This window comes from Salvia miltiorrhiza, chromosome 2 (assembly GCF_028751815.1).
Source record: "Salvia miltiorrhiza cultivar Shanhuang (shh) chromosome 2, IMPLAD_Smil_shh, whole genome shotgun sequence".
In the NCBI taxonomy this organism is placed as follows: Eukaryota; Viridiplantae; Streptophyta; class Magnoliopsida; order Lamiales; family Lamiaceae; genus Salvia; species Salvia miltiorrhiza.
Window position 1 is genome coordinate 6,584,617 of NC_080388.1, and position 25,981 is coordinate 6,610,597.

At 37.6% G+C, this 25,981-nt stretch overlaps 4 protein-coding genes and 1 long non-coding RNA gene across 6 annotated transcripts; 2 read left to right on the top strand and 3 right to left on the bottom strand.

The window, feature by feature from the left end:
• Positions 1–164: 164 nt before the first annotated feature.
• LOC131012849 (pentatricopeptide repeat-containing protein At5g16640, mitochondrial-like) lies at positions 165–1,899 on the bottom strand. Its single transcript, XM_057940838.1, has one exon. The coding sequence runs from the start codon at positions 1,653–1,655 to the stop codon at positions 231–233; it is 1,425 nt and encodes a 474-aa protein (XP_057796821.1). The 5' UTR covers positions 1,656–1,899; the 3' UTR covers positions 165–230.
• A 1,331-nt stretch (positions 1,900–3,230) lies between these two features.
• Positions 3,231–4,406, bottom strand: LOC131012850 (uncharacterized). The gene is made up of 2 exons (XR_009097487.1): positions 3,933–4,406; positions 3,231–3,482 (listed from the first exon to the last, which is right to left on the bottom strand). It is a non-coding gene; the product is annotated as an uncharacterized LOC131012850 (long non-coding RNA).
• Positions 4,407–15,136: 10,730 nt separating this feature from the next.
• On the bottom strand, positions 15,137–25,741 carry LOC131007909 (uncharacterized). The gene is made up of 2 exons (XM_057934821.1): positions 23,109–25,741; positions 15,137–15,336 (listed from the first exon to the last, which is right to left on the bottom strand). The coding sequence occupies exons 1-2, from the start codon at positions 25,552–25,554 to the stop codon at positions 15,137–15,139; spliced, it is 2,646 nt and encodes an 881-aa protein (XP_057790804.1). The 5' UTR covers positions 25,555–25,741.
• On the top strand, positions 15,872–17,495 carry LOC131012851 (putative UPF0481 protein At3g02645). 2 transcript variants are annotated; one of them, XM_057940840.1, is made up of 3 exons: positions 15,872–16,012; positions 16,107–17,076; positions 17,152–17,495. In XM_057940840.1, exons 2-3 carry the CDS (start codon positions 16,145–16,147, stop codon positions 17,363–17,365), a joined length of 1,146 nt encoding a protein of 381 aa, XP_057796823.1. In that variant the 5' UTR covers positions 15,872–16,012; positions 16,107–16,144; the 3' UTR covers positions 17,366–17,495. The 2 variants fall into 2 exon arrangements, with proteins under 2 accessions (XP_057796823.1, XP_057796822.1); XM_057940839.1 differs by having other exon boundaries at positions 16,107–17,495.
• Positions 19,283–20,650, top strand: LOC131012854 (pentatricopeptide repeat-containing protein At4g02750-like). The gene has a single exon (XM_057940842.1). The coding sequence runs from the start codon at positions 19,453–19,455 to the stop codon at positions 20,005–20,007; it is 555 nt and encodes a 184-aa protein (XP_057796825.1). The 5' UTR covers positions 19,283–19,452; the 3' UTR covers positions 20,008–20,650.
• Positions 25,742–25,981: the final 240 nt, after the last annotated feature.

Below are 25,981 nucleotides of genomic sequence, written 5' to 3' on the forward strand. Positions count from 1 at the left end.
TATTCAATAGTTATATTAGCAATTGCAAGACAATTATCCTTTCTCCAAAGAATTTTCCATGCATCTCTAACAAACCCACTACATGATGCAAATCTGTATGCAATCAACAACACAACATACTATTGCATCTAACTACCCATAATATATACTAGCATAATAGTATATAAGATCAAAAACTGACTTATAAGATCAGCTATTATTTCTTATTTAAAGGGTGATTTTTATTAAATTTACAATTCAACCCTCTCTCTAATCAATCTCTCAAGAATTTCATCTTTCTTCATACCATTTCCTTCCATTTCCTTCAGCAAACACTTTGCCTCCTCCATTAACCCCTTTCGATGAAGTGAGTCAAAAATCATGGTATACATTGGAACATCAGGTCGCAGCCCTATTGAAGGAAGTTGATGAAGAATATCTCTTGCAGCAGCAACTCTTCCATCTGCACACAAACCTTTGACTAGAATATGATAGGTGATTATGTCAGGGCGTACTTGCTGATCCGCTTCCATATCATTGAAAAGCTTCCAACCTTCATTAAATCTATCAGCGCAAAATAATCCATGAAGCATGGTGTTATATGTGACGGTTGTATGTTGTAAACCTTTACGAGAAACTTCGTGGAAAAGGCACCAAGCTTCATCAACCTTGCCTTTCTTACAATATCCCTTGATCAGGCTGGTGTAGGTGTATATGTTTGGCTCAAGTCCGTATTCCACAATGGAACGAAATATTCCTTTTGCCTTTTCCATTTGCCCTTGCGAAGAGTACCCATCCATCAACGTGGTATAAGTGATGATATTAGGTCTAATGTTCCGCATTATCATGGCTTTCAGAACCTGCTCAGCCTCCTCTATCCTTCCTTCCTTGCAAAGTGCATTGATCAGACTGCTGTAGGAGATTATGTCTGGCTCAAGTCCCTGTTCCACAATGGAACGAAATATTCCTTTTGCCTTTTCCATTTGCCCTTGTGAAGAGTACCCATCCATCAACGTGGTATAAGTGATGACATCAGGGCTAATGTTCCGCATTACCATGACTTTCAGAACATGCTCAGCCTCCTCTACCCTTCCTTCCTTGCAAAGTGCATTGATCAGAGTGCGAAGCATAACTTCATCTGTCACAGAGAGATTATGATCTAACAAGTAAAGGAACAAATTTTCTGCCTCAACCACCTTATCACTTAGGCTAAGTCCTTTCACGAGAGTAGTAAAAGTCACCACATCTGGTTCGTAACCGAGCTTTAAGATGCAGCCCAACATAGCAAACCCAAAGTTCACCCTGTTCACAAGGCAATAACAATTGATGATGATATTCATCGTGCACAAATCTATAGGTCCACCTAATTGACGCATTTCGTCGAACATGTATAGGGCAGTCGTGTATTCTTCCATCTTGACAACAGCATTCAGCAGTTTGTTGAACATGGAATGACAAGGCCGTGGCCTAACTCTCATCATTTCACGAAACAGGAAACGAGCGAAATGTATGTCGTTTAAACAACTGAAATCTACTCTGAGCATAGATGAGAAATGTCTCGTACCTTGGAAACCGACATTACGCAGATCAGAAGGGTAGAGAGAGAATGGATGAGTCAGAGTACCGAATTTAACACCAATTCCTCTGCGAATGAGAGCTGTTGCAGAAGCCCTCATCTTCTTCAACGAGATTTGGATTCTGAGAAATCTTTTTGAAACTCAGATTTAAACCCTAACTCAACAATTACCTCAATCCAACCCTCAAACTAAAAGAAAAAGAAAGAAGAAAAAAAAAATGAAATTTCAACACATTGCTCTTCTCCAACACCAAATTTGTGATTCTCCTGTTCATCAGCTCGTTTTTGTGTAATATTTTAAGAAATCGTCCTTTTTTTAGGAGAATGATCATTTTCTATTATTTGTATTTAATTTTTTTTATTGCTTTACTTTTGGATCCACAAAATGACCGTTGCTTTAGGGTGCATCCAGTGGTGAAAGCCACGTCAACTTGGAAAACTCACCTAATATCTATTCCAATTATAAATTAATTTTCTAACTTTTAATACTAAAAAAATTTAAAAAATATGATTGTAAATTGTGATGTGTCATACGGGCCTACAAAAATATTGTTGTACAAATAAAATATGGACATGTTTGATAGCCCTAGATAAAGCAAAATAGATAAATAATCACGTCTTATCTAAACGTTTGATAGCAATATTGATTAACAAGAAAGCCCGCATTAAGGGAGAGGCCCGCTCTTATATCACTGTTCCACTAAGAAATTTAATACCTCCTCCCCCCTGATATTATTTATCTAAGTATTATTTATCTAAGTTTTATTTATCACCCTTTATCTCAATTTTATATCAAACACACCCTATATAAGTACTATTATATATATATATATATATATATATAGAGAGAGAGAGAGAGAGAATGGTTAAACAGAGAATGACAAATATGTAGAGAAAGAAGAATTAATCTTGATCATTAAAATTGACCAATCTAACAGTGATATTATTTTCAGATTTATTGCCATATTTTTAATCGATAAGGTCAAACTAGTAATATACATATTCATGAAAATCGATAATTAATACATTGAAGATTCTATTGATCCATTTATATTTGGTAAGATATTAAATATCCCAATCTTCACGTAAAATCTGTTATGCAGCCATTTCTTTTGTCATCATCACATAATTTGATTTATTTATTTATGGAATCTCTCTATCTCTATCTCTCTCTCTCTCTCTAAATCACACCATATCTCTCATTAAAACCGCAATTGCCTATAGTCGATTTTCAGAACTAGGTGTTGCCTCCAATAAATTCTAAATAACACCATCTCTCTCTTTATCTATACAACATTTTTGTTTAGATGTTCGTTATTTTGTTTAGCTTGTTCGAAAAGTTCTATGTTGCAAATTGTATGTCAGCAAAAAAAAATCGAATATTTTATTTTAGATGTTCGTAGTTTTTTTATGCCCGTTCGAAATGTTTTATGTTAAATATTTTATGTCAACAAGAAAAATTTGGATATTTTATTTAGATGTTCATAATTTTTTTGCGCTTGTTCAAAACATTTTATGTTAAATATTTTTACAATTCTTAATCAAATATTAGTAATATTATTCAGGAATATAATATCTAACGAAGAATCACAATTCAATTTTTCAATAAACAAAACATAATTTTTTAATTAACATAACACAATTTTTACTCACAAAGTATAAATAATAAAAATGGTACACTGAAACAAGTATATTATTCATGAATATACAATTTGTAAATGAACAGAATACAATTTATAAATGAACAGAACATATTTTTGTAAACGAACAGTTCCTGCAGTTTGCAATATTTTGTGTCCCATCATTGCAAAATGCCGATGATGTCCGAGTTAAATGGAGTCGACTATAAAACTACTCCTACTTGTTTTCAGCTGCACTTCCAACCGCAGGCTTGCAATTTAAGTACGTGGTAGCAGCAACATCAATCCTATAAAATGCATAAAAGATGGATAAGCCCAACACCAAAATCATTACAAATATGGAGATTAAATTGAACAACCAAAGAAATATTTTGCACGTATTACAGAAAAACAAATAAGATGATTATCAAATAATAATTTCACAATAAACATTTTGAACAAATATAGAGAATAAATTGAACAATCTAAGAAATATTTTGAACGTGTGGCAGAGCAACAATTCAAAGTTTTACAAACACAGATATTGGGGAAGCCTTTTTTTTCCCAGCAAACTTGAAAGAACTGAACGAAGCAACATTTGATTCTTACAAACCTTCTAAAATCGAATCTGCAATCGAAACCAAAGTAAAGTCATATGCTTTTTGTTTTGAACTTTCAATTAATGAGAAAATTAAAAACGACGCACTAGATTTGTTCAAAAAAATTCTCAAAATTGTGAAAGAGATCAAAAACCCTACCTTTGTTGTTAGCCGCCGAACAGGGAAAATCGCGAACCTAGATCCTCGCCTTGATCGGCGAGATGGGCAGCAAGCGCGGGGACGCGCGATCGGACCAAGAACGGCGATAGCCGTGTGCTTTGACGGGCCCGTTACGTGAAGTTAGCGGCGATCGCGTGCGTCGACAAGCAGATCCCGGCGACCGAAGCCTTGGTCCAGCCTACTGTGTTGAACTGCGTTAGCGAGGAGGTGGCGGGCGTTGCCGCTCATCACTGCTATTGACGGCGAAGAGGGATGAAGAAAGCGGCAAGGTGACTGCACAAGGGAGGGGGAAGGCGGCAGGATGGTTGAGAGAGAAACAAATTTTCCCAAATGTATTCCTCGTAAATGATGGTAATTGGGAAGTTGTGGAGTGTAAATTCATTTTGTTAATGTACATATTTACCCTTCTGTTCAATAAAAAATATATAAAATATGATTAATTAGTAAATAAAATGGAGTTTTCAACTTAATCATAACCGTTCAATTCCTCTAAATAGGCGGTTATGATGTATTCTCTATTCTCTATACATAGGGTCATTCTTTGTTTAACTTGACCCTATATATATATATATATATATATATATATATATATATATATATATATATATATATAGGGAGAGGTTCAAATAAGAACCACTAATAAAATAAGAACGGAGAACCATTTTAAGTCATTCGATCATTAAGATCTACGGTGGATGCATCATCTTGGTGGATGGATGCAGGTGCTGGGTTCGAATCCTGAAGGGAGCAAAAAAATTATTTTTTTCGGATGCATTAAATTTAATAGCGGATGCATTAATTTGTATAGCAAATACAGTAATTTTATTGGTTCTTATGTTCTCACGATAATTGTGGTTCTCACTATAACCGCACCCTATATATATATATATATATATAGGAATGGGATCATGTAGATCCCAATGCTTATAATAGATCCGTAGATCCAAATCTAGACCACACATTTATGACATGTGGCGCATCAAGATGCATAAAGGCATTTCAAGGCAAAATCTGGAGATGGGTAAAATTGGAATGTAATTTTCGGATTTAATAATTAAAAAAATATATATATTTTTTAGATTTTCTCAAAATAGATATATTTTAAATGCATATAGTTTCACACGAAAATGCATAAAGTTTTCACATGAAATGCATGACTTTGAACAGAAAAATGCATTTGATTTTTACAGTTTTGGTATTTTCACCACCCTACCTCGCACCACCCCCCAACCCACCCCACACCACCCCCCAACCCTCCCCATTACCACCCCACAAAATAGTCATGTTTCACATGCATATAAAATCAAACAAAAGTGCATAAAGATTTTACATAAAAATGCATTAAATTATACAAAAAATGCATTTCATTTTAATAAATCTGGTATTTTCGCCACCCCACCCCACCCCTGCCCCACCCCCACCCCCACCCCCACCCCACCCCCCACCCCCCACCCAATTTTTTTTTTAACTGATTTTTTGACCACTGACCCCCCACCCACCCCCCAAATTTTTTTTTTCAAAACTGATTTTCTGATTGTTGAGTCGCTGACCCACCCACCCCCCCGCACCCCCCACCCACCCACCCACCCACCCCCCCAAATTTTTTTTAAAATTTTTTTAAAAACTGATTTTCTGACCGCTAACCCCCCACCCACCCTCCAGCCCAAAAAAATTATATTTTTTCAAAAAATGTAATGCATTTTTGTGTGAAAGTATATGCATTTTTGTGTGAAAGTATATGCATTTCTGTGCGAAAGTATATGCATGTAAAACATGTAATTTTTTTATGCATGTAAAAATCAGTTTTTCAAAAAAAAAAAATTTTGGGGGGTGGGGTGGGGGTGGGGTTGGGGGTGGGTGGGTGGGGGGTCAGTGGTCAGAAAATCAGTTTTTGAGAAAATAAAAAAATGAAAAAACAAAATTTTTTGGTGGGGGTTGGGGGGTAGGGGTGGGTCAGTGGTCAGAAAATCTGTTTTTAAAAAAATAATTTTTTTTAGGGGGGGGGGGGTGTGGGGGTGGGTGGGGGGTGGCTGGGGTTCTGGGGTGTGGGGTGTGGGGTTGGGGTGGGGTGAAATCTTATGCATTTTTATATGAAACTTTATGTATTTTTATATGAAAGTTCATGCATTCTCGTATGAAACTTTATGCATCTAAAATATACCTATTTTGAGAAAATCTATTTTTTTTTTTTTTTTGAAAATTACATTCCAATTTTACGAATAACCTACCAAAAAACAAAAAGAAATCCAGAAAAAAAAAAATAACAAATGAAAAACCCATGAAATGCACGGAAACAAATTCAATGGCATGAACACAAAATCGTCGAAATCGCCGCCCAAAAATTCCAAACAACAATCTCGCAGTCCAAAATTTGTCGCTGCTATGTGTATTTTCCAAACCCTATTTCATGAATATCGAAGGTCAGGTCGAAAAAAATCAAAAAGGGTAATCAAATTTGTTGAACGATTTTTAGAAGGAAGGTCGAAAAATTCGAAATGATTTCATGTGCATTGATTCAGTGAAATAAAAAGTTACATCATTACCCTTTGTTAATGTAAAATACTTTTAATTTGAATTCGCTGAATTTAATTTATCCAATTTTCGGATTATTCAAGGCCATAGGATTACAACAAATTAAAGACTAGGATTGTTTCTTAATTCTAGATCTTATAGGATTTCTCAATATAGGATTTCTTAATTCATCCAACAGGACGATGAATCAACCGTAGATCTTAATGATCTAATGGCTGAAAATGATTCTTATTTTATATCTTAAGAAGTGTACTTATTTTAGCCATCCCCTATATATATATATATATAGGGGTTATTGCCATAAAATACATCAAGTTTGTTAATTTTCTAGTTTATATCATGACCTTTTTTTTTGGCCAAAAAATACATGAATTTATGATTGACTCTTAAATATCCCATAAGTTGTAATTTCGTCCAAACTAATCTGAGGTGGCTGCCGGAATTGCCAACGTGGCTGCCGGAATTGCCAAATCATACATACACACACTTCTCTCTCTCTCTCTCTCTCTCTCTCTCTCTCTCACTCTCACTCTCACACACACACACGCACACACCCACTGCGCCACACACGCGCAGCCCCTCCCCCTTCTTCCTTCTCCGGCGACGGTAGCGTCGCCGCCGCCCTCTCATCCCTTAACCATCCCCTGTCTCTCTTTCTCTCTCACCGTCTCTCTCTCTCTCTCTCTCTCACACACACACACACACACACAAACATACGCACACACCCACTGCACCACACACACACACACACGCGCCCCCTTCTTCCTTCTCCGGCGACGGTAGCGCCGCTGCCGCCCTCTCATCCCTTAACCATCCCCTCTTTCTCTCTCTCTCTCACCATCTCCCCCACCAGCAATTTCTTCAAAAACTCAACAAAAACCACCAATTTCACCATGCTCAATTATAGATATGCAAATTGGAAAACTTTGGGTGAAGGCGGCAGAGATCGAGAGGGGAAGTGGTGGCAGCGGGGTTGGGGAAAGGGGAAGGCTCCGCCCGCCGGCGGGGGTGGGCGAATCCAGTCTTGTCTCGCCGTGAATTGAAGGAGAAATGGCATTTGGACGGCGACGCCGGGCAGGGGAAGATGGTGACGGGCGGCCAAGATCGCGCGGCGCGGTGAGGAGCGTGACAGAGGGTGGTGAGAAATGAGGGAAGGGAGATAGGTCGAAGGGGGAAGAGAGAGGAAACAGGGCCACCGGCTCCGCCGACGACGATGTCGTCCGGTGACGACGGCAGGAGGAGGACCGAGGGAGAGAGAAGGTGGGAGTGAGGGGCAGCTTCTGTGTGAGGGGGATTGGGGTTGGGGTTGGGGGCGGGGGGGGGAGGGGAAGAAAGGGGACGGTGTGGGTGGGTGGGTGGGTGGGGGGAGTGGCAACTGGCAACACATCATCATTCTCAAATAAATTAAATGCCACTTCACTGCCACATAAGCCACGTAAATGACACATAAGTTTCGATTTCGCCGGAGATACTCGCCGTGGGATTTTTACCAACAAATCATAAATTCATGTATTTTTTGGCCAAAAAAAAAGATCATGATATAAACTAGAAAATTAACAAACTTGATGTATTTTATGGCAATAACCCCATATATATATATATATATATATATGGTCGCGTTCTACATAAACAGATCTTATACAGGAAAATAAAAAACATTGAACATGGGTTCCCAGCGGTCGCTGGGTTCCCAGCGTGTTCTGGCTTCCAGCGGCCGCTGGAGCTCCAATCCAGAATGCTCGAATTCTGGGGATTTTACTCAAATCCCAAACAAATTCCGTGGAATTCATATTTTTGGGGGTTGCTTATGTTACAAATTTGTGTATATTTTTTTTTTCATTTCATTTGTATGATCATAAAAACATAATAAAATGATTAAAATGTAATGAAAACATGAAACTCATGAATCAAATGCAAACATAATTCATTAAAACAAACATTAATCATTGTTCAAAAGATAAAATTATCCAAACTCATAAAACAATGTCAACATTAATATAAAAACTCAAAAATGTGGTATCCAAGAATCCCACTGGCGCTGCAGCTCGGCAATCTGCTGGTCTTGTGCATCAAAGCGAGCATTCATATCAGCCCTCATTGATGTCATCGATGAGTCAAAATGAGCTCGAAATGCTCCCATGGATGAATCAAAGTGTGCACGGAATGATGTGAGATCATTCTGAACCTGCTGATGGTAGTCTCTCGACATTGAACCACCAGCTGCTCGCTCTCCATTCCCCTCGTCTTCTTCCTCTGCCTCCTCTTCAGCTTCTTCTTCGTTCTCCTCTTCTTCATCATCACCAGCGGTCCCAGATGGACCGGCACCAGGATCAATGTGGGGACGACGGCCTGCTGCAATCTCGGAGTGTATGTAGTTAACTACACAACTCCTCTTCTCATGAGGAACCAGCGTGTATCGGTCAGAAATCAATTGAGATGCTCTGAGCTCACTATAATCAATGTACTCACCATGCAGCTCATCCTGATCATGCTGAGGCCCATCTGTCGCAGCAAGAACTCCATTCTTGTGTGCCAAACCAGTGATAATAGTAGCGAAAGAAGCATGGGCAGTAGGGCGCTTCTTCGCCCGAATCATAGCAGCCCAAATAAACTGTGAGATGCACACTTTTGTGCCATCTAAAGCACACTCCAGCAAAAATACCTCAACTGCATTCACCTTATTCGCCTGCTCCTTTCCAGACACATTATATGCAAGAAATTTATGAACAATAGCCAACGCCGGATCCTTAATGTACCCACTAGGCATACCCGAACTATCCCAATTATCACAGTCAGTCAATCGATTCCACGCTTGATTAACATTCCATCCCCGAGTTTTATCAGATAATCCACCAATACTGAAATCAAAAACAGCTTTCATTCTAGCCAAACTAATGCGATACTCTCGCTCATACATCCTAACTTTAATCCATTTCATATCACCAGCCATTTCCACAGTAGTCATAAATTCATAACACTGAGGATCATACCCAGAAAATGCAATATTTTTAGCATACTCTTTCATCCCTAGATTCTTCAAATACAAACCAACTTGCTGCTTAAGTTTCAAATCATTAATCAATTCCCAATCCAAGTAATGCGGAGGAGTAATGTAATTCAAGTTGAATTTCTTAAATATTTCTCCCTCTAATTCGCTTTGCAATTCAAATGGACATTCATACCTTTCGCTCAAAGTTTGCTCCTCTCTACCGACGTTTGCGTTCTTCGTTCGGACCATTATATCGTTGAAGGTGATTTTAGAGGGTAGTGGTATGGAAGAATTGTAGTTGAAGGTGATTTTTTGGGTGGGAGGTTCTGGAGCGGCGTTGGGAGAGGAGAAGTATGAAAAAATTAGGGCACCAGCGCTCGTTGGCCCTTTATATAGTACTCCACTTACTCCCAGCGCTCGCTGGAACCCAGCGGTCACTGGGTTTCCAGCGGTGCTGGGACTCAGCGGGCGTTGGCATCATGGATTTCAATTCCAGAATTATCCCCCAAATTCTTCGAAAATCAGTGAAAATCGGGGTGAAATCCAACCACGAATTCTTTGAAAGTCGTCTGGAATCTATGTGAATTCCATGGAATTTAAAATCCATGAACTTTTTAAAGTCTGTGGAAATCCACAACGAATACTCTACCCGAAGTAAAATTAAAACTTAACAGATTCGAACATACCTTACAACAACATTTCATAAACTCTAAAGTTGAATTCCAGCAAAACAAGCTAAGTAGGATACAAGTAAAGCACACAATTACTTTCAGCTTCAATTTAGTTCTCCTGTGTGTTGGTGTAGCTCTGTTGCGTCTCTTCTTAATATCTTATAAGTATATCCAACACCAAAAAAGAATTCCACTAACTATCTTAGCCTTCCATTTCTAATAGTAATAGTGAGTGAAATTATTTCTAAAAGTAGGTTAGGAAGATGTTTTGGGGACGATCCAAAATAGAAAGAGATGAAGATGTTTGAGGGATGGAGGGAGTATAACCAATACAAATTCCAACTACGAATCGACTTCCATATCCCATCACCACACTTGGTCAACCAAATCCATCTATAAATCCAAAATCATCATCTTTTTCTTCTGGCTGCATCCTCTTTGCACTTTCTCATCAATGGAACTCCACACAGTCCCCAGTATCCCATATATGAATCATTCTCAAATGTGGAAAACTGCTTAGACTGTAGTATTTTCCCCACAAGATTAATTTCACAAGAAATGTCAAGCTTGTCAATTCACTTGACGTTATTTCTTATGAGGTTATTGTGGGACAAATTCAAGTATTTGAGAATCTTAAGATTTCCTATGGAGTCTAGAATACTCCCAGAAAACTTATTGGAGGATAAGTCAATTGTTGTAAAGGCTAGCATAAATCTCTCTAATAATTGACCCAGACCTTTCAAGGTAAGCCTCATCTCCACTTAAAATTGATAGAAGATCATGTCGTCATTTGACAAGTTTGTTTCATTTACCTCTATCATTGAAATTCTTGAAATATCTTTGAGGCAAAGAACCCACAAATCTATTCCCAGATATATCTAAAACTTGCAAATTAGGAAAGGGAATCTTTTTTTTTTGAGGAAAAGGAAAGGGAATCTTGGTTTGTTAAGGAAGTGGCATGTTACCATCAAATTTGTTAGACCTCAAGACTAACACTTGAAGCCAAGGAAGGGCATCCTTGTAAATCAAAAGGGAAATTCGCCATGTATTCTATTATTTTCAATGTTGAGGACGTGTAGAGTTTGGGAATTAATCAAGGATTTAGGTAATGTTCCTCGCAATTTGTAACCATTCAAATTGATGGACACTAGGCTACACACCTTGCTAAATGTTGATGGAATGAGGCCACTAAACAAATTTTTATTATATAAATACTACGTTCTAGTGTTATGCATGAATAACGATAAATTTATTAATTTTTAAAATTTTAAATGATTTAAAAATGTTAAAAATGTCATTATTTATGAGTTAGATTAAATGGTAAAAAAAATATTTTAATTTAAATATTAGTATTTGATTTAAAATGGTGTATATTATCAACTTAATGAGTATAATATTAAATTTAATGAGTATAATAATTAAATTTATAGATTGTGAAGTAAATAATTTAAGTCAATCTCATTTTGAGCAAATAACATTAAACCATCAATTTAACAAAATTAATAAACGCAATTTGATATAACAAATTTAAGTCGAAACTGTATTATTGCTATTTAAAAAGTTCATATTTAAATAGCCCAAAATTAATTAAAAAAATTAGAATAAATAAGAATAAATAATTCGTTCACATAATCAAATAAATCTATTTAATATTTTTAATTTCTAATTTTTAAGATATATAACTAATTTTTTATTTACAAATTCATATTTAAAATAATAAAAATTTCCTACTCCTTAATTGCATAAAAAACAACTATAGTTTAAAAACATTTAAACTTAAAATAATTGTAATTATAATTAAACAATAATGTAAACTTTTTTTAAATGAAAAAAATGGCACCTACTTATTTTTTTGAGTGATTTTTGAAAATAGTCACTTTGGAATAGTAAATTTTAAAAATACCCACTAAGATAAAAAAAAAATTAAAAATTAGCCAAACTTACCGTTTTATCCTTGCATATAAAAATTTAAAAATTGTCCACGGATTCACAAAGTTAATTTTGGTTGTGAATTCAAGCTTTGAAACTCGAATCACAACTGAATAGCTAGTATTAGTTGTGAATTCAAGTTTTAAAATTTGAATTCACAACTAAAAATAGTGTTAGTCGTGAATTCACAACTATAAATAGTGTTAGTTGTGAATTCGCGTGAATTCACAACTAGAAATAGTATTGGTTGTGAATTCAAGTTTTATTAGTTGTGAATTCACAACCAACGCTGGTAATTCAATTGTGAATTCATCGAGTTAGTTATGAATTCAAAATATTAATCAGATAAATTAATTCAATTTTCACGTATCGAGGGCACGTTTTCCCAAATCATTACACTAATCTAAATATGTATTCAAACGTAGAATCCAATCATCTTTGACCATGGCAGTATGGCACCTCCACCGCCACCATGGATCCACATACCAATTTAGAGAATAAACAACGGAAATCCTTGGCAGTGAAGATGTGGTTTTCCATATTCTCCAAATTCGCTGAAGTTGTGCTTCTCCAACTTCGTCGAAGACTTCTCCAAATTATCAACAATCATTTCCATCATCGAATTCAAACACAATGATGCTCCAGAAGACAGAGATGAGAGAAAACAGAGAAACATGACTCCCTGGATTTGAGATGGAAGAGAATTTAGGGTTTTAGAAATTGGGAATTTGAGAGATGAGAGAAAAGAGGGTGAGATGACGATAGAGAAAGAGCAGGCGGTGGTGGATGGCGTTCACGGCGGTGGCAGCGGCTGTTCGTCGCCCGTCGTCCAGTCGAGATGATAGAGAGCGGATTTGGGTGGTTTTCGGTTGTGGCGTGTTTTTTAGAGAGGAGAGGGAGAGAGACGCCGAGATTGGAGATGAGGAGGGAAAGTCGTGGCGGCGACGCCGCTGTTACCAAGGCCATGTCGCCGACGAGGAACAGCGGCTGCTGTCAGCCGAGAGAGAGTGAGAGACCGAGAGGAGGGAGATAGAGATTTGACGTGGGTAATTTTTTAGTTTTAATCTTGGGGCAATTTAGTTATTTAACATAAAAAATGGGTAATTTTTAGTTATTATTTGAGTGGGCAAATTTTAAGTTTACTAAAAGAAAATGACTACTTTCATAAATTAACTCTATTTTTTTTTTCACCAGTAAATTTTAAGTTTACTAAAAGAAAATGACTACTTTCATAAATTAGACACTTTAAAATGATCATAACTTATTTATTTCAATTTTTTTTTTAAGTTTTGAATCGAATTAAAGATTTTTTCGTAATCTTTAATTTAACAGTCATATTGAATTTTTTTCATGAATCAAAATTAACTATTTTTTTGAAAATAAATAAAAAAGAAAAAAAAGAAGAGAGAAAATTTGGAGGAAAAAATTGAGAGGAGGGATAAAATTAGAGATAAAAAACTCCTCCTTTATTATATATAGATATATTAATATTACTTATGTTAATTGCTTGTAAATACACGAAATATACCGAATTTTAACTTTTAACCAATACTTGGTAAATTAATTAATGCATAAACATTAAATTTTTTGGAATTAAAATTTCGGTCTTATTTAATCCTATGTAAATGCCAAAATTTTATTGCGTAACATTTTTTTACGTGAGTTGGCTTTAACAAAAAGGAAAAGGAGCCAAAAATTTATTGCGTGACATTCTTTATGTGAGTTGGCTTTAACAAAAAGAAAAAGGAGAAATTTTTTCAACGTGGTGACATGAATAAATATGGCTACGCGGAAAAAATAGAATCGATGTCGTATTGTATAGTTGGTGGAAACAATGTTGTTTTAGGCACAAACTTTGGCTAGAAAATGGGCGAGTATGCAAGTTTGAGTAATTTTAATAGTACAAATTAAAGTTGGTGTGCAATTTGTTGAAATTAAGTTCAGAAAATTTATACGGAATTAACCATTTACTGTTGTTAGCATGCAAAAGAGAAATGTATGAATAACATATGATGCTGAAATCATGATAGATATAAGAAAGGACTTGGTGAAATTATTGATTGTTTAGATGAACAAGTTTTAGAAAAGACTTCATTTTTCAAGTCAACTTACGCAAAGCCTTGAACAAATCAACTTGAATATCTATTCATATGTGAAACAGTTCCAATTGTATATATTACTATCAGTTGAAGTTTAGGACTTTTTATTTTTCCACTTTCTTTTTTCTTTTTTACTGTTAGCTAAAATTCCAAGGTAATTTACTACGAAAATGCAATTTTGCATCATGATTCAACATTACTAGAAACTGTTGCAGTGTATTTGGCTGTGAAGGAAGATTTTGAAGAGATTTTTTAGTTAAATCTCTCACATTAGATAAACAGTTGATAAGGTTAGAAATGATTTTGTCCCTACATACATACATGGTTGAATCACATTGAAGTAAAACTCACTCTAATCACATCATTTCTATGCTCAAAAGCAAGTATAGCAAAAACAGTTAAGGTGAGTAGCAGCGGCAACATGCTTGATCACGGACTACGGACTATTGAAGTAGTTTCGTCTCCTACGTAGTTACTTTTGTGGATCTGATGAGGCAATGCATGAAGAATGCGTAGTCTGTCACGTGTTTTGGATGATCATCGTCGAGGCAGAGGTGTTCCTTAGAAGGGACTCTGTCTTGCCTGAGACTTGCAGATGTGGGAATTTGAGGACTCTGACCTTGAAAGTGAGGAGATTCTGTTTAGACCGTTTGAGGCGAATACCGGCCTCCTTCAGCTCCGAGGCAGAGTTTATGTGGGCTAATGAGTTCCTATCTTTAGCCTTGGAGGGAGTTTGAGTTGAAAATGGAGTGAAACATTGGCAAATTAGGCCTAATTAGAGATGATTCACATCTGATGCTGGATGAGTGTCTTGTCTTTCTCTGTCGATTCATCAGAGACATGCTCGTGCCTTCTCACGAGCCCGATGAGGAAGCAGCATTCACACAAACTCATCTGCGTCAACTTTAAGTAGCATTGGAGGGAAATTTCTTCCATTTCTCTTACTTTTTTGGACCAGTTTTTCTATGGTGAGATAATCTTCTGCACAAGTTGCTGCAGATACCTCAGCTTGTGCTGCTCCGTCGCCTTCAGATGAGCTTTCCCGAGAGCCACTATCTTCGGTTCATAATCCTTTGCAATTGCATTCACTTGGCGCAAGCGATCATCCACTTCAAATAATTTGGACTTAGGTTGAGTAGTGTTGCTCAAATTCTCAATCAAACCTTGGATGCTCCTTTGACATACTAGTGATCAAATCTTGATGTGTTTGCCACTTCTTTACATTCTTCGTGTCGATCTAGATTTATGGACACAAGATCATTTTAAGGGAAGGTGAAGAACTAAACAACTTAACCAGAGTTTGAGATTTTGTGTTCAAGAATTTTCTATGCATGAGAAATGTAATTTCCATTGCATTAAGGTCTTTGTTGTTTTGGTACAGATCTCACCTTTGAGGTGTTTTATCATTGAAGCATAAGATTTTTTGGATAAAGAAGTTATAAGCTTGTGATTTCTGCCATGGCTTAAAAGAAGACTTCATTTTGTTCAAGTCAACTGAGGCAAAAACCTCAAGAGAAGACTAAAAAGACTTGAACCAGTCAACTTGATTTGTTAATAGGTATTTCACTATGAACTTTCTTAAGCATGAAGTCTTTCTCTAAAGTAAAGTTCTTGGAAATTGACTTAATTTCTGTCACAAGATTCACTTTGTGAATACAATAATTTCTGGTTAGTTGCACCAAACGCTCACTTTGTCAATACAATAATGCAAAGATGGGAAGGGAAGAAAGCTCTTTAAAAAGAAAATAGCGCGAAGAAATCAGCTGCAGCAACCACGACAGCTTAAGGTGCACTAGTTTCTCAAACTTTTATCGTCTGAGGAGCTCTGCTGCTAATCTAGTAAGTATGCTTGAATTAATGCAAGTTTCAATAACAAATGAACCTATGTAGATTGCTAAATGTTTAATATTTTTATTGCTTTTTTCTTCTGTAGCATATATATTTTCTGGTTTCTTGGTTTAGTTCTTGAAGATGACAGAGGAGAGAGATTGTGTTACTGTTAGGATTGAAAACTTGCTTGATCATTTGTCTGCTTCTTTCACTCCCTCAAAGCCTATCATAGCTAAAGTGGATCAACACCTAAGGCAAGCAAACGAAAAGGATTTTGAACCCGAAATAGTTTCTATAGGTCCAATTCATCGTGGGAAAGATCGCGTTAAGGGCATGGAGCAACACAAGCTGAGGTATCTAAGAAAAGTAGTAGGAAGAAGAGATGAGTTGAGCATTGAGAAATGTGTGTTGGAAGTGAGGAGCATGGAGCAGAAGGCTCGCCTTTACTACCCGAAATCAATCAGTCTTGATCAAGATGAGTTTGTGGAGATGTTGCTTCTTGATGGATGCTTTGTGATTGAGCTGCTGAGAAGCTACTGGTTTAGTGATTTGAGAGACAAGAATGATCAAATATTTCAATTTGATCATATGTTAGCCCAAATAAGACATGATCTTCTGTTGTTAGAGAACCAGCTCCCTTTCTTCGTGTTGAATGAGCTTTTCGACATGACAAAGATGGAAGATCCAGACGATAACATACACGATCTCCTCCTCTTCCTAGCCGGAGACGCGCTCCCATGGCCGGATTCCTCAAAGCTCGACTCAAGTTCAGATATGTTACACAATGCAGAGCATCTATTAGGCCTAGTGTATGATTCTTGCTTCTCATTCTCATTCTCAGCCAAGCACTTCACTGAAAACAACGGTAGCAACACGGTGCACCACACATACTCTGCCTCGGAGATGGAGGAGGGCGGGATTAGGCTACACGGGTCGAGAGGGATCAGTCTAAGGGATATCAGTTTCACCAAAGGAGTCATAAAACTCCCACCTTTATGCATATCTGATAAAACTGAGTCTCTTTTAAGGAACTTGATCGCGTACGAGCTCTGCTTCCCTAATGATCATCCAAGGTATGTGAAAGATTACTTGTTTTTCATACATTGTTTCATCAGATCCACCAAAGATGTTGAGATACTGCGACGCAGTGGGATCATCAGCAACTTCCTAGGCAGTGATGAGATGATCTGCAGCATGTTCAACAGATTGGGGAAGAATGTTGTGGTTTCATCATCAGATTTTTGCTACTCAAATGTGTTTGAGAGTGTGAACAGATATGAACGGCTTCGACGTGGGAGATGGATGGCAAGAGTGAGGAGGAATTACTTGAAGATATCAGCTGTGCTGTGCTTCTCATACTAACCTTTTTTCACACAATTGTTTCTTTGCTTTCTTATAAGAAATGGTTACTCTTATCTGCCATGTAAACATGTTGTGTGTTTTGGTTTGCAAGTTGCAAGTATATCTTAATAAATAATGAACATTGGCTTTATTGTTTTTGTGTGTAGTTATTATTGGAAGGTTTTAAATATAGTGTCCAAATCCAAAGTTGCCTCAAAGATGATGAAGTTTTGGATAACTAACCATTTTAAAAACAATTTTATTGCATTTTTTGTTGGGTGAGTTTGTTTAGATGTTGCTTCCTGATGGAGTTTTTCTCATTGAACTAGTACGAAAGAATGATATTATTATTATTTTTTGATAGATTAATAATATTAAATAAAGAAACATAGGTCGCACCACAGAGAACTTGAATCCAAGACCTTTGGTCTTGAACATTAACCCCTTACCGCTTGGCCAACACACGCACACGTAAAGAATGATCTTATTATTGTCATATAGTGGTCTAAACATTTACTTAAACAAATTTGTGTACCAAATATTGTTGAAGCTTGAATCGAGCTCGACTCGATCAATCTTAAATTAATTTTACACTTTATTTTTTGAAGAGGTGGTTTTGGGTGCAACATGTTGCACCATGGAACAGGGTTGACCCATAACCCCCAGAACCCACAAATACGCATATTTATATATTACTGGAAGGCATAAATATCAATGTTGCATGTTGCAACATGTTGCACACAAATTTTTGCGTTTCTTTCGAATAATTCCAATTAGCTTGATCACTTAAAACTCTTGTCATTTGGCCGGGTTTCTTTCACATCAAATTCAAATTTTAAAATATATTTTTACTTTGATATATTAATACCTGAAAAATATAATACTTCCTCCACCTCCATCCCAATCATATAGGTCATAAGGCTCGGCCAGAATGTTAAAAAATAAATAATTTATAATAAAATAGGAAAGAAATTGTATTTTTTTTAAAGGAAAAGTTACGTGTAGTTGCATGAATATCATCGTGATTTTTGTACTTTGTTAGTAAGTCACCTTAGATATATGTTTTCATCCTATAACATTAGCGGAACAGTGAAACAAAAGAAATAAATAAAGAAAACAAAAAGGGGGAAATAGCATCCTAAACTTCAACTAATTATATGCTCTCACTCCGTCCCACGAATCTTGAGTCACTTCTTTTCGGCACGGGAATTAAGGAGTTGTAGATTAGTATAAAAGTGATAAAGTACGAGAGAGAATGTAATTAAAGTGATAAAGTAGGAGAGAAAAGGTAATTAATAACCCTGATCTTTTATCTAATTCTTACTATATTTGGAAATGACTCAAGAGTCAAGATTCGTGGGACGGCTGAAAAAGGAAAGTGACTAAAGATTCGTGGGACGGAGGGAATATACAATTTGAGTTTAATTAATCGGCCAATAAAAAAAGAGTGAAACAAGGTACTCTGCTTCCACCAAAAATTTTGATCATAATTTCTCGTAAATTCAAGCAGGCTATAGTTTTTTGTTATTCATCACATTTGAAACTGTTTTGTCCAATATAAATAAATATAAATAAAATTTCAGATATGAAGATGAATCTGACTTGTTCAAACCCAATTGACTTGTAAAATGATAAAAGTCTTTTTATAAGGCAAGGGTGAGGTTTTTTCTTTTTTCTTTTTTGAAAATAATAAGGCAAAGGTGAGTTATGTAAATTACTCTCATGCTTCAAAGGTACAAGACCTCAGAGCTTCAAAGGATCCCTTTCCTCAGCTCACATTTCTCATAGGTGGAAAATTTATTGAAAATTATTGTTGAAATTGTTGGCCCAAACCTCAGGCCCATTTCTTGGCAGCCCATTTCCCTCCTTCAGCCCACTTGTGGCAGCCCATCTCTTAACTTAAAATTCAATTTCATCCCCAAATTCAGATTCATTCAATTGCCATTTTTCATTCCATGCGTTTCAGACATCTACATTGGTGTTTTTGATGATCAAATCAATAATCGAACCACAACCTTTCATCGGAATTTTCAATTCCGGTTGTATATGTTCAGTTTCATCCCCGAATTCAGATTGATTCGTGACAATAAATAGCCATTTCTTGTTCCATGCGTTTAAGATATCTCCATACCACCATCTTGCGCAGATCAAGAACTAATGGGCAGCGTCAAAGTACTAACCACCTCTTCGAACCACCGGCGAGGCCTAGAAGCAACAATTTCACCAACTCCAACATAGTGAAATGCAATGTAGCTATGAGAAACCACATGCGCTTATTCCACTCGATGCCCCGCAAGAGTGAGGTGACCTACAACACTATGATATCTGGTTACTTTTCCAATGGCGAATATAATCTGGCTCAGAACCTGTTCGATGAAATGCCTGTAAAGAATTTGGTCGCTCAAACTATAATGATTAAAGCAAATATTAAGAACAACAATCTCATAGCTGCATGGCGGTTGTTCGATGAAATGCCTATAAAGGATATTGTCTCGTGGAACACAATTTTGTCTGGGTACATGCAGAATGGGTTAATGGACGAGGCCAATAGAGTTTTTGATGAAATGCCTATGAAGGATGTTGTTTCGTGGAGCACAATTTTGTCTGGGTACGTTCAGAATGGGTTAATGGACGAGGCCACAGGAATTTTCCATGATATGTAGAGATTCGATCTCTTGGCAAAAATCAGAATGGTGATACCGATGAGGCACTAGGGTTTTTTGTTGAGGTGACAAGGGATTGGAAAAAGGCTAAGCACATTTGTTTTTACCAGTGTTTTTAGTACGTGTGCAGATGTTGTTGCTTTTGAGCTTGGTAAGCAAATACATGGGCGTGTTGTTAAAGGAGCATTAGAATTTAGCTACAGCGTGGGAAATGCTCTTGTTTCAATGTACTGTAGCTGTGGAAACATCAAGGAGGCATGTGATGTTTTCAAGAAAATTGAGGATAAAGATGTGATATAGTGGAGTTCAATCATTAATGGTTATGTAAGACATAGCTTTGATCAAGAAGCTCTCCAATATTTTGAGTCAATGAAACAAACGTCTATCCAACCAAATGAAATTACAATGATAAATTCTAATTGTGTTTATACATTTTTTCTTGTTTTTGAAGCATAAAAGGCATTTGATGACTACTTGTTTTTTGATTGCCAATAATACAAAGCTCAAAGTATTTCTTAGAGCTATTTGTAGTCTTGTACGACTCATGTTGTACAATTGAACTCGGAACTAATTTGAGAATGAATAGTGTAGGACATCTGTCAATTTTGATTGATTAATTGTTGTTCATGTGAAATATTCATCTCCATCTGTTGATTGAAAATATTCACTTGTTTTGATTTAGTGTGGTGTTTTGACTGCTTGTTGTCACACGGATTTGGTAGACAAAGGAAAACATTACTTCTATTCCATGAGACATGATCACGGCATAGTGCCAAATATAAAGCACTATGGCTGCATGATTGATCTTCTAGGTCGAGTTGGGCTCCTAGACGAAGCTCAAAACCTAATGAAAAGCATTCTTTTGAGCCAGATGCAACAACATGGGGATCTCTACTTGGTTCTAGCAGGATTCATGGAAATATAGAATTGGGAGAAAAGGCAGCTGAGATATTGTTTGATTTGGAACCATGGACCTCCTCGGTGTATGTTCTTCTTTCCAACTTATATGCAGCTTCGGGTAGATGGGAAGATGCTAAGAACACACAATTAAAAATGAGGGACCGGGGTGTTAGCAAAACAACGGGATATAGCTAGGTTGAAGTGCTAAACAAGATTCACACGTTTTCTGTTGGAGACTTCACCCATCCTGATGGCGAAAGCATCCATGCTGAAATTTTACCTATCCAATAATCAATTGTCTCGGCCACACACAAATAACGTAAGCAGCGAAACTTAAAGCAAAACGTGCGGAAAGTAAAGAACACAAGACACCAACAATGATTACCCAGTTCGGTGATAACACACCTACGTCTGGGGGGCCACGCCCAGTTCCAACAGTTCACTAGTGAAGATAAGAAATACAAAGGACTTACACGCGAAGACTCGATCTTCCTAGCCTCTATTTCTTCCCAAACCTTCACCTACGTGAACAAAAAGAGAGCAAGATAGAACTTACCCACAGAACGTGATTGCCTCTCAATCCACGTTCAAACCAACATCAAGAAACACTCCTACAAGCCGGAGTACAGATGAACGAACATAAAACCAACTCACGCTTCCAAAGAAATAAGGAGTAAAGCAACAGCACACCCTCACGTATTGTATGCTCTCTAGATGCACGAAAATACTCTCTCAAAATAAGTAGAATAACGATGAGTGCAGCAGCAGCCTTCGATCGATGACGTCTCTTTAAATATGAAACCCTTGCCAAGAAGTAGAGAGCCCATGAACTGTCAAACCAAACCAACGTAGGGCCCATGTAGGGTTTCCATAAGGCAGCAAGTCCTAGGGTACGAGGACACCCTAAAGAAACGGACTCTTCAAGCAAAAGCAATATCTTAAAGGTAACTTTCCAAAAAACTTCAAAAACCCGCAAGGAAACAAACCAGCAGAACCTTGCAACCGAACAAGCAACTCAACAAGAGACATTCTGTGAGACTTCAGCAGAAACTCCTTTTTATCTACACAATGACAATAATACTTAAGAGTATATAAATACTCTAACAATCTCCCCCTTTGTCATTGGTGTAGACAAAATCACTTTTCTGCACAACACAAGAGTACACAGCAGAAACAGAAATCACTCCCCCTTAACAAGAACTCTCCCCCTGAAGGAAATAACGTCGGCACAAAAACATAAGAGCAAAGAGGAAGCACCGGAGTTCTTGGATTACATAATTACTATAAGCAAGCACCATAGCAACCACCACCTGCACAAATACGAAAGAACCATAATTTCTCCCCCTTTTTGTCACAACAATGACAAAGAGCTAGTTGCCAGACCCATCAGAATCTTCATCCTTAGAACCTTCATCGGGTAACTCACTTGCTTTAGAAGCTATTGCACCAGCAGGACCATGCTTCAGATCAAATAACAGAGATTCAAGAGCAGCTCTTCGCTTGAATCACCATTGCCGCGAAGCATTTACGCGAGGCTGTCATATCAGCCCAAATTCCGCGAGCAATTTGAGCAGCTGTTCGAGGAGGATCATCATTGCCGCTAGAATCACCATTCTCATCAGTAAAATTGTTGTTCACACCTTCAATTTGAACAGGTGGTGAAAGTTGACCGTCCTCTACAGAGTGAGTATGGTCGGAGGCGTCAGAATCGCCGGAGCACTCAGTGAGATGACCGTCGGAAGCCATGGAATCTTCGGAGCTCTGGGATAGATAACTTCCCTTGAGAGAGAAATAGTGATACTCAATTTTGGCGCGGGAACCGAAATAAGGAGATGAAAGGTCTCTGATCTTGGGCTCTTTATCATACCAATGGGCTAAAATAGGAGAAGCCCAGTTGCTGCTTTTAGAAAGAGAAAACCCGAAAAGAATTAAACCATAGAAATTGAAGCCCAATATGGCTAATAAGACATGATCCATTCGCACAACACTTGAATGATCACAGGACCAATAAACACAAGTCTGATCAAGTTTGACTTGATTAACAGAAGATTGACCAGGATAAGCGTACTTCATATCTGCAAAGATAACACTTTTGAAGAGACTCCATTTGAAACACGAACAAGAGCTGGTACTGATGCTAGAAGAATTCACAAAATAGCAGAGTACCCATTTTTTCTTCAAGACGGATAGTCATAAGATACAGAGCCCCAGCTCTCCACGTAATTTTTCAAATCTTTCGGCATCCAAAGGCTTCGTCAAAATATCCGCTATCTGTCTTTCAGTAGGCAAGAACTCCAAATTGAGAGTTTTCTCCTCTACCAATTCTCTAATAAAATGATGGTGAATCTCGATGTGTTTAGTATTAATCACCAGCTTGGGAAGACCTCTGATAGCATCTGTCTTCACGAGCTTTTTCATGTTTCTCAGGCTGGTATGTCCAAGTTTTTGATGCCATGTATCAGTATCATCTCCAAGAACCTGAATACATGAATTATCAGGAGATACAATGTAGCAATTATCACTTGATCGCTTGCCCGAGATATACTCCTCATCTCCATCTTTAACAATGCACTTATCTTTGTCGAAAATGACCGTCATTTGTTCATCGCAGAGCTGACTGATACTGATCAGATTGGCCTTCAAACCTTCAACTAGCATGACATTTTTTAGTTTAGGCATACCTGGAACATTCAAAGTACCTGTTCCTACGACCTTTGCCTGGACACCATCACCAAAAGTTACTCTTTCTTCAGAAATTATATGAATATCTTCCAGATGCTTCTCTTCTCCCGTCATATGTTTGGAGCAACCACTATCCAAATACCATGACTTATGGAAGCCAGACCAAAGAGAGTTGTGAACAACATAACCTCTGTTCATCCTTGGCCGATAATTTTGAGAATTTCTCATATTTTGGAAGTCACGTAGAAGAAATCGGCATCTAGGTCTGATATGACCTCTCCTTCCACAGTAGTGACAAGTTGGAACAAAAGATCTATTGTAGTTATTCTTCGGTGGAGCATTTTTATAAGCAGCTAGTCGATGCACATGTGGTTTAGGCGGCTGATCAACTTCTTTGTGGGGCGTGGCTTTAGCTTTTCCTCCATTGTCTTTAAGAACCCAATCTTTGCTTTGAAAGCCTAATCCAGCTTTATTACCAGAGCTTTGACTATTTTCCAGAATTTCGTCCAACTTTTCAGTCCCGGTATTCATCATTTTAACAAGTTTTTGATGATGCTCCAGTTCACCAATCTTAGATTTCATAGTCTGTCGAAGAGCCACCAGTTCAGCCTTTTGTTTTTCACAGAGATCCACAAGATCATCACGTTCCTTCGAGACATTGCTAAGTTGAGTGGAAAGAGATTTATTCAGCTCAAGCACAGCCACACACTTCTTGTACATCAGTTCATAATTCTCTGTCAAGAAGCTTTCATCAATATCCTCATTATCACTTTCAGTCTCTTCCACAGTAACATCATCTGAAGAGGTATTTGGAGCGACTTCCTCCAATTTTGCAGTAAAGGCGACAACTTTTTCTTCAGAGTCAGAATCTACTCCAATTTTCAGGGGATCATCGATGATTTCCTCTTCATTTGTATGATCAGCAGAACTTATAAGTGCAATTGGTTCATCTTCAGACTCACTTCCACTGTCATCCGTTTCATCATTACTTAAGGAAGCATTGTATGATTTGTTATGCTTTTTCTGCTTCTTCAGAGTGTTCGCACATTCAGCTTGAATGTGACCATAACCATGACATTCATGGCATTGAATTCCAGATCTTGAAGCAGACCCTTGATCCTTCTTCCCTTGAGATAGTTGAAAGCTTTTTGCATTCTGAAAACCTTTGTTGCCCATATTATTCTTCCTGTACTTATTGAAGGCTTTACCAAAGTTCTTGGTGAATAGAGCAAGAGATTCAACCAAGTCATCAGAGTCGAATTTTGTGGAGTCCTTCTTGTTATTCCCGGAATCGGCGACAAAGGCGATACTCTTCTTTTTCTCAGATCTCTCTGGCCGAAGATTCATTTCGAACGTTCTTAAAGAACCTATGAGTTCTTCAAGCTTCATATCACTGACGTCTCTTGCTTCATCTATGGCAGTGAGTTTGTAGTCAAATCTTTCAGGTAGAGCACGCATCACTTTTCGCACAAGCTTTTCCTCAGGAATTCTTTCTCCAAGAGAGAAACTTTCATTAGAAAGAGCAAGTAGTTTGCCATGAAAGATGCTAATATCCTCATTCTCGTCCATCCTCAGTTCTTCAAACTTCGTAGCAAGTTGCTGGAGACGCTGTTTTTTAACCTTAGAATTCCCCTCATAAGTACTCATCAGAACATCCCACGCCTCTTTTGCGTTAGCACACATTGATATAAGAGCAAACACCTCCATAGTTACAGCATTCTGGATAGAATTCAGAGCTTTTTGATTGGCATTAGAAGCAGCCAATTCATTGAATGTCCACTTGATCCTTGGCTTGGGTTTCCCTTCCTCATCACAAGGAGCAGTCCACCCTTCTTCCACAGCGGTCCAGGCATTCTCATCAACCGCACGAATGAAGGAAGTCATTCGCATTTTCCAGTAGATATAATTGCTTCCATCAAGTAGGGGTGGTCTCACAACAGACCCACCTTCTCTTTGCAGCGCCATTAAACACACGAACACAGCAGCGGAAAGAACAGGATAGATACACCAGGAATCAACACCGATAACTTGGGTGATCCCGCTCTGGTACCAATTGAAATTTTACCTATCCAATAATCAATTGTCTCGGCCACACACAAATAACGTAAGCAGCGAAACTTAAAGCAAAACGTGCGGAAAGTAAAGAACACAAGACACCAACAATGATTACCCAGCTCGGTGATAACACACCTACGTCTGGGGGGCCACGCCCAGTTCCAACAGTTCACTAGTGAAGATAAGAAATACAAAGGACTTACACGCGAAGACTCGATCTTCCTAGCCTCTATTTCTTCCCAAACCTTCACCTACGTGAACAAAAAGAGAGCAAGATAGAACTTACCCACAGAACGTGATTGCCTCTCAATCCACGTTCAAACCAACATCAAGAAAC